Source organism: Haliotis rufescens, unplaced genomic scaffold (genome assembly GCF_023055435.1).
Source record: "Haliotis rufescens isolate VD_foot unplaced genomic scaffold, xgHalRufe1.0.p SCAF_5, whole genome shotgun sequence".
In the NCBI taxonomy this organism is placed as follows: domain Eukaryota; kingdom Metazoa; phylum Mollusca; class Gastropoda; order Lepetellida; family Haliotidae; genus Haliotis; species Haliotis rufescens.
Window position 1 is genome coordinate 21007044 of NW_025964223.1, and position 9445 is coordinate 21016488.

Below are 9445 nucleotides of genomic sequence, written 5' to 3' on the forward strand. Positions count from 1 at the left end.
TTTTATCCCGTCCTTTCCGTTCTGCAATGGGATTGCCTAAAAGTCGGGCCAAGAAAAGTCGAGCCGGGCCGGGCCAGCGGGTAAAACTAAAAATGGAATGCAGGATAATAAAACGAAACGTGCAAATCTAGGCAGACCGCAAATGTCCACAAACGTATAGTTTTGGGTGGGAGTGGGTGGTTAAAAAGTACTCAATAATATGGAAAAAGTTGGGCGTGGGTTGGAGGGGAGGGGGTCAAGCGTGGGAAGGCACGGCGTCGGCGGGCGAGCTTGTGTGGCGACCAGAGGCGTTTACTTGAGAACGCCGGTGAGGACAGTGGAAGCGATCTTGCATTCTTCCAGGCAGATGCCTGGGAAGAGTCCGTCGACGAGGCGGGCGGCCATGGCGGCGACGAAGTTGTTGGAGTAGACAACATCGCTATTTTCAAGGAAGTCCTTGAGGTCCTGGAAACTGTGGATCTCGTGTTCGAAGCGTTCGCCCTCTATGGTCTGGACCATAACCATGGCTGGTTGGGGGCGGCTGCTAGAGTTTGATCCTGTTGGTTGGTTTCCCGGAGGCGGGTGGAGGCAGGTGCTTGAAGAGGTCCATGACTTTAGCCGCTTCCCGGGTAAGCATGAGCCGCGCGTCCTCTGGCTTCTCCTTTGGCACCTTGACCGGGTTGGTCTGGGTGTGGCTGTCGCGGAGAGGAGGGACTGGTGGAGTGGCGGTCTGGGTGTGGCTGTCATTGAGTTCAGGGCCTGGTGGGTCGGCGGTCTGACACTCTATGGACTTGGTGATTGTAGGAGCTGGGAGGGGTGAAGCGTCTGGGGAGAATATGCTTCTCCTCTTCCTCTTCTTTCTCCCGTGTCCTGTCCCCTCAGGCGAGCGAAAGGGCTCCTCCCCACTGGATTCGAGGGGAGCGAGCTCCGGTGCTGCTGTTGGGGGTGGAGGGGTAGTGGGAAGACTTTCCTCAATCTCCATGATGGAGACTGGAGGGGTCTTCTTTACCTTGGGCGGCCTTTTCCTCTGTACCGGGCTTAGTGCAGCAGGGGTAGGGGCCGGGGTGGGTTTCTCCTTGGGCTTGGTCTTGGCCGGGGCTTTGACCAGAGGCCTCTTCTTATGACATAAGTCAAAGGAGATGGAGAGCGTGGAAGTTTTGGACTTATAGGAAGTCCTGAGGGAGTAGTCCCCAACCCGGTAAGCCAGCAGGGGCTCCAGGATGGAGACAAGCTCCCTCGGTAGTGACTTTGAGAGGTCTCTCATAGTCGGATTGTAGTTTTGAGAGCTCAGGAGGACGTGCTCGCAGGGCGAGTATCCAAGCCGAGGGCCAAGGGCGGGTAACTCTCACTTTATGAGAAAGTTTCTCACCGACCTTAGCGTGTAGGGGTGTGATGTCCAGGGCAGGAAATGACACTGTTTTGATTACTCTTCTTTCATTAATTAACGTGTTGGGCATCCCTAATTTACCTTTACTAATTCATGTTAAACCAACACAGGATGTTTTCTGGAAGTGGATATTCGCGAATGTCATAGGGCTGACACGACACGTGTTAAAAACTGTCCTAGCACTTCTAACGTTCCTAACATTCTTTATATCCTATACTAAGACTAGTATTATATTTAATTATATACCACTTTATTGTCTCATATTGCGGTAGTTAAAGAAAACACAGTGCTCAAAGTGAAGCCCTTTTCACTCTAGATTCTCAACATAGTCTCTATCAGAAGTGTTTGGCTCGTGTTGGGTCAACTTATTGAGGCTCTTAAGTCTCCCGAAGTTAAAGACATTTTGGCTGATACAATCATTCACAAACTCAACGACAAATTTGACCAGGTGTTTAAATTAGTTGAAAGCTGCAAGTCTGATCTCCAATCCCATGATGAGGCAATCTCTGATCTCCAGCGAAGATTGTGTTCGAAAGACATCGAACTGGACGAGATACGTCAGTACAGTCGTCGTAATAACATTCGGTGTAACTCTACACTTATCAGATATAGAAAGGAGCCATGGATCCGGTGATCCGACGTTTTACTCAGTGAGTAAACCGCGACCTATACTTGTGAAATTTCTGTCATACCGAAACAAACGGGAAGTCCTCAAACAGCGATCTAACTTAAGGAAGCTGAGAGATAGAGTCTATATCAACGACGACCTAACTAAAGTTCGCTCACGAATCGCCGGACAAGCACGCAAGCTTGTTAATGAAAAGCGCATACTTAACACTTGGACCAGTGATGGGATAATCTTCCTTAAAACTAATGATGAAGAAGAAGAAAGAAGAAGAAAATAATTTATTAAGGTGTCGCATGATATACATACATAGGGTCAGACAGTGAAACACAATTATTGTATATCATCCGGCCGATATGGCCTATGGGACACCAAATATCTCATGATCATGAGTACAAATAAAAGCACATAGTGTGCTAAAAACACAGATGTTAAAAAATAAAATAAAAAATTAAAAATTAAAAAAATTACATTTAAAATAAACAATGTAAAACGTAAGAGGCACGGGTGCGCGACATGTATCCCGCATTAAGTATATGATTGGATAGATATAGGTAAATAAAATAGATGGATACAACTACATGTGCAACAGTCATAGCAATGCGAGACAGACGACGTGCGCCCGGACCTATGGCATATTACTAGTTTTTTGTAAAATGCTTTCTACGCTGAAACATCCGGTTCACTAAAGCGGCAAGGCTTGTCGATAATTCATCGCATTGCATTAAAAAGGCGAGTTGGTCAGTAGGAATCATAGCCACGAACAATGGATTAATTAAAGACGCTTGATGGAATAAGTTATATCTTAGGTGATGGCAAGACACTAACGATCACAAGACAATCACAAATGGACGAGGTCGTCGAATCCCTAAAGATCAAGATAACACTAAAACTCACTCAAAACAGTCAAACATCTACTGTTGATCTTGACAGCAGCAAGGAAGAATCTGAGTCACTCTTCTTATAATGTGGTTAATCTTTTCCTCTGTTATTACACTGTTTCAGTACTATGGATCTGAACTTAAAGCCTCATTGACAAAAACAAGTTTCCGTGATGGGCTGCTGACTTTACTTGTTAGTGGTCTGAAATAGTTGTCCTGTACAAATCATTTTTTTCTCGCATGACCTTGGCAAAACTATCTAACTGTAACAAGTTTACTGTTACATTCTGATAAACCTGATCTTCAAATGTATAGACGGGCCAAATGACTAGTATTTAAAAAGTTACCAATAAAACAACCATAAAGTTCTTCGATCCTTCTCCTGAAGTATAAAACATATGGAATTATATGTGTTGACATTAGGTTCAAGGCAGTATTATAGTCTGACTTCAGTTTCCTTACTCTTAAATTCTACTAACCCATGTTAGTGTTATCAGCATGTCATGATGACTGCTCAAGCCGGTGATTATTGACATCTTATTATCAATTCCTTCTAAAAAACATATGCGTGTTTCAATATATGCGTGTTTTAATATATGTGTGCGATGTTTTCGTGTGTATATGTGCATGTATGTTTGTGTATATATGTATGTATGTGTATGCATGTGTATATATGTATATATGTATGTGGTGTATGTATGTCTGTAGAATTTAGTTTTGAGTAATTAATTGATCTGCTTCAGGGGCAAATTGTAGTCTACACTACAAGTCTACATGTGGAAGATATAACCACTTGCTCAGAAAAATATATTTTATAGTCTAGATTAATGTTTAGTGTAGCTTAACTAAAAATCCTCTTAGACATTGCCTAAGATGATTTTGTGACTATCTTTATTTCGCTTACAGGACAATATGGGTGTTAATTTATTGTTAATTTGGATGGGCGGGGTTCTTTATAAATATTATATATTATACTAACATTTGCATAAAGCTGTTATGCCGTAGATTTTCTTTTTATTAATTAGTCACTGCACAAACAGATTGGTCAACTTCGTGGATTGAAATAAGCTGAAGAAATATCAGTCCAAATTACATTATGGAAGTTTGTATATTAAGGATGATAAAACTGATTTACTTACATTGGTAGTATTCCCTCTACAATCCACGTGGTATAATCCAATCTGATTGTGTTAAGATGACAATCTAGGCAAAAGTTCTATCTTGGCTGGTATTGCCAATTTCTTGAAAAAAGCATGCACCTGTTGCAACAACTGCTTCGTGGCCCGTGCAATGCTGCCAGGTCATCATGACCTATAACTACCGATCTGACTTAGTTTCGTATTTCTGAATTACTGTTTTTTTTCTTATTTTGGCTTCCCATTTAAATCATGAGAAGAATGATTGCGAATCCCGATGCCTCAATCGACTGGAGACTCGTTCCTCACAAATATTCCTACTCCCAGCTGTAAGATGCAGCTATTACAAGAGGGACATTGACGTCTTTGAATGCTGACCTGTTTCACGAATACCTGTTGCTATCACTGTACTTTATTAGTTATTACCAAAGTAGGTTTTTGAAATTTTCCTTTCACCTTTTCTCTTTTTTGTAACAGACATACACATGTTGACACCACGTGTTGAGGATGGCATTCATCCTACTGTTGACTATCCCAGGCCATTACAATGTACTTGTTGTATTCATAGAGTGAGTGAGTGACTGTTGACACGCTTAGTTCCGATTCACTTACAGAAATATTACAACACTGCCAAAACCCGACTCAGCAGATTAACGGTAACGGCAAAGTCTCCCATGGAGAGCCACTTCACTGAGTCCGTCATGGGGGCAGAGATCATTCGTGCTTTTGGTGATCAACAAAGGTTTGCTAAGAAGACTCAAGATACCATTGACCATTATCACAAAATGAGAATCTGTGGGAGAGTCGCTTACAGGTAAGTGAGACTATTGTTTTCAGTCAGTGCTTCAATACATTCATTTCCTTTCTCTCAGAGGGAGGAGCCACAATATTTCTGTTAACCTGAACGCATTAATTTTCAAAAAGTCCAGTACGTCCAGTGAATTATTGGTTTGGGGGTAAATCTGAGAATTAACCTTTCTCCGTGACTTTGATTAAAGTGACAAACGTTGAGGACCTGTATCACATCAGAGTTTCCAAGCCATATTGCCATGATGTAACTGGGGGCAGTCGGATAGCCTAGTGGTTAAAGCGTTCGATCGTCACGCCGAAGACCCGGGTTCGATTCCCGACATGGGTACAATGTGTGAAGCCCATTTCTGGTGTCCCCCGCCTTGATATTGCTGGAATATTGCTAAAAGCGGTGTAAAACCATACTCACTCACTCACTGATGTAACTGAAATAATGTTCAAAGCAGCGATAAGCCTAGCCTCCACCAACCTTTACCGCATCCGTGGTCAAGTGGTAGAGCGTCTACCCGGAGAGCGGAAGGTCGGGGTTCGATCTCCGGCCGCGTCATACCAAAAGGCGTTAAAAGATGGTACTTGTTGTTACCCTGCCTGGCGCCCGGAATTTAAGGAGTAAAACAAGGACTGGTGGGCTCGGAGTCAGTATACTTTGTACGAGTGGGGTAATCATGTTAAACTGCGACATGGTATCTCGGTGGGCTGGCACTATTAAATCGGCACATACACGTCGCTGTATAAATGCAATAATCTTAAACGCGACGTTAAACCCCATTTTACTTCACATCCATCCACCTGCCCCCTGTCATAGATCCCACCTACAAATCTGTATTTACTATCATTGGATCCAGAACTATCTCGTCCAGTTTACCACATGACAGTTCAATTTTCACCGCAGAATCACATGCCATCTTAACAGCTCTTAAATATACTCAAAATCAATCTAAGCATAAGCAGTTCATAATATTTTCCGACTCTCTTTCGTGTCTTCAGGCTATCAAAAATATGTCATGTACGCATCCACTTTTAATCGACGTCGTTGAATTATATAATGATCTTGCTACTGGCCAATACGACATCATTTTCTGCTGGTTACCAAGCCACGTTGGAATAACTGGTAACACAATGGCTGATGCAGCTGCAAAAGCAGCGCTCAACAAATCTGTGACACCACTTCTACTTCCATACAGTGATATTAAACCTGCAATCAGATCTTACATCTACAATCTTAGGCAAGAGAAGTGGGACACCCAAGTAGGTATTAATAAATTACATGAAATTAAACCAACTATAGGTTACACCTACTTGGCTTGTCAGTCCATATTTGAAGAGGTCGTAATGCGGCGATGTCGTATTGGCCACTCGAGATATACACATGAACATTTATTGCAAGGTGACGATCCTCCATTTTGTATCCCTTGTGATGAGAGAATCACGGCCAAGCATGTCCTGCTTGACTGTGTTGATTTTTCCATTACAAGGGATAAGTATTTCAAATCTTCATCTGTCAAGGATCTTTTTAATAATATTAGTTCTCTTTTAATCATTGGTTTTTTAAAAGAAATAGAATTGTTTGAACATTTTTGATTAATCTGATTAGCGAATTAAGTAAATGTTGTTTTAAATTTGGTAGATTAAATAAGCAACTGAGATTGTCAGTGGCTGTATCCTCGAAGGGGGTTAAAGCACTGTAAAATTATTGTCCCCCGGGGAGGATACGTAAGCTCCGCGTCACTCGAAGTACATTTAGGCCTACCACGATTTTATTCGTAGTATATTTGCTATTTTTAATCAATGGTTAAACTTGCATACAATCGCCAGCGACTAAAGGGATGGTGTAAATCCTGCTGGGGTCCATGTAGGTAGCAAAGGTACTATAAGTCCCCATGGTCCCTAGTATGGTGATCTACCTTCCATTGCTGGCGATCTATAGCCCGTTTTTACAAGGTATTGTTCTGTTTTGTAATTGCTTTTTATGGTCACATACTAGTTTTAAAAATTGATATCTGTGATAAGTCTAGTTATTTTACTGTCCTTTGCTGACAGGTTTTTATATAGTCTAAATTACTGTTTCCTTAATGTATTTCTCGCTTTAGTCACGATATGGCTGAAATATTGCCGATGTGACTTTAAATATTAACTCACTCACTCACTGTCATAGATCCTGTACTTCAACAGTTGGGAAACTATTCATTTTTCCAAAGCTATATGGTATGTGTTGTGTAGATGGATTGGGGTCCAGATGATCGGCATTGGTAATGCACTATGTGGAGCCTCCTGTCTACTGAGGAGTTTTACGAAAGGAGCCACATCAGCAGCCATGATGGGTCTGGGGACTACATTCTCATTACAGGTAGTACAGAACAACATAGACAAGGTATAAGAATAAAACATCATAAGAACACCCGAAGTGTTCAAGAGTGTCATGAAAATAATTGTTATTGTATCAAGAACAAAAAATCCAAACCACCTACACCAACCTGAATATTAAATGGTCCCAGTTCTGAAATCTTACCCGTTTTATATACTATGTTTTTCAGTTGAAAGGGGACATGAGATGGCTTATGAGCTTGCAGAGTGACCTGGAATCCAGTTTAATATCAATGGAGAGAATCACACAGCACATTCACAGTCCTAATGAGGTATGTCCACTCACTCATGGTCCTCAGAAAGTATAAAAAGCTACTTGAGTTGCGATTACTGAGTTCAAAGCTGTAGTTGCTCAGTGAAGAATAAAGAAGTGCTATTTTGTCAGAAATATGCTTACGAAGAGCCACTTAGTATCCTTAAAACAAAAATTCAAAGAAATGCAATGCCCCTTTGACAGGATTCGTGGAGGAAGAATGCTTCTCAGCTTCCACGGAACTGGCCGGAAAGAGGCAGGCTGGAGTTCCACAACTACAGCCTCCGATACAGTCGGGGCGGGGACCTGGTGCTGAGGAACATCTCATTTACCGTACATGGAGGGGAGAAGGTGGGTGGAATGTCTCATTTACTGTACATGGCGGGGAGAAAGTGGGTGGGACGTCTCATTTACTGTACATGGAGGGGAGAAGGTGGGTAGAATGTCTCATTTACTGTATATAGAGGGGAGAAAGTGGGTGGGACGTCTCATTTACCGTACATGGAAGGGAGAAGGTGGATGGAATGTCTCATTTACTGTACATGGAGGGGAGAAGGTGGGTGGGACGTCTCATTTACTGTACATGGAGGGGAGAAGGTGGGTGGAACGTCTCATTTACTGTACATGGAGGGGAGAAGGTGGGTGGAACGTCTCATTTACTGTACATGGAGGGGAGAAGGTGGGTGGAACGTCTCATTAACTGTATATGGAGGGGAGAAGGTGGGTGGGACGTCTCATTTACTGTACATGGAGGGGAGAAGGTGGGTGGAACATCTCATTTACTGTACATGGAGGGGAGAAGGTGGGTGGAACGTCTCATTTGCCGTACATGGAGGGGAGAAGGTGGGTGGAATGTCTCATTTACTGTACATGGAGAGGAGAAGGTGGGTGGGACATCTCATTTACTGTACATGGAGGGGAGAAAGTGGGTGGAATGTCTCATTTACTGTACATGGAGGGGAGAAAGTGGGTGGGACGTCTCATATACTTTACATGGAGGGGAGAAGGTAGGTGGAATGTCTCATTTGTTGTACATGGAGGGGAGAAGGTGGGTGGAACGTCTCATTTACTGTACATGGAGGGGAAAAGGTAGGTGGATTGTCTCATTTACTGTACATCGAGCAGAGAAAGTTGGTGGAAGATCTTATTTACTGTAAATGGAGGGGAGAAGGTGGATGGAACGTCTCATTTACTGTACATGGAGAGGAGAAGGTAGATGGAATGTCTCATTTGTTGTACATGGAGGGGAGAAAGTAGGTGAAATGTCTCATTTACTGTACATGAAGGGGTGAAGGTGGGTGGAACGTCTCATTTACTGTACATGGAGGGGAGAAGGTAGGTGGAATGTCTCATTTACTGTACATGGAGGGGAGAAAGTGGGTGGGACGTCTCATATACTTTACATGGAGGGGAGAAGGTAGGTGGAATGTCTCATTTGTTGTACATGGAGGGGAGAAGGTGGGTGGAACGTCTCATTTACTGTACATGGAGGGGAAAAGGTAGGTGGATTGTCTCATTTACTGTACATGGAGCAGGGAAAGTTGGTGGAAGATCTTATTTACTGTACATGGAGAGGAGAAGGTAGATGGAATGTCTCATTTGTTGTACATGGAGGGGAGAAAGTAGGTGAAATGTCTCATTTACTGTACATGAAGGGGTGAAGGTGGGTGGAACGTCTCATTTACTGTACATGGAGGGGAGAAGGTAGGTGGAATGTCTCATTTACTGTACATGGAGGGGAGAAGGTAGGTGAAAATTTAATGTCTCATTTGCTGTACATGGAGGGGAGAAGGTAGATGGAATGTCTCATTTACTTATATGGAGGGGAGAAGGTAGATGGAATGTCTCATTTACTGTACATGGAGGGGAGAAGGTAGATGGAATGTCTCATTTACTGTACATGGAGGGGAGAAGGTAGGTGGAATGTCTCATTTACTGTACATGGAGGGAGAAGGTAGGTGAAAATTTAATGTCTCATTTGCTGTACATGGAGGGGAGAAGGTAGATGGA

At 42.8% G+C, this 9445-nt stretch overlaps 1 protein-coding gene across 1 annotated transcript; it reads right to left on the reverse strand.

Moving 5' to 3' along the window:
* Window positions 1–523: 523 nt before the first annotated feature.
* Window positions 524–1243, reverse strand: LOC124123001 (gibberellin-regulated protein 14-like). Its single transcript, XM_046486237.2, has one exon. The coding sequence runs from the start codon at window positions 1241–1243 to the stop codon at window positions 524–526; it is 720 nt and encodes a 239-aa protein (XP_046342193.2).
* Between the last annotated feature and the right edge of the window lie 8202 nt (window positions 1244–9445).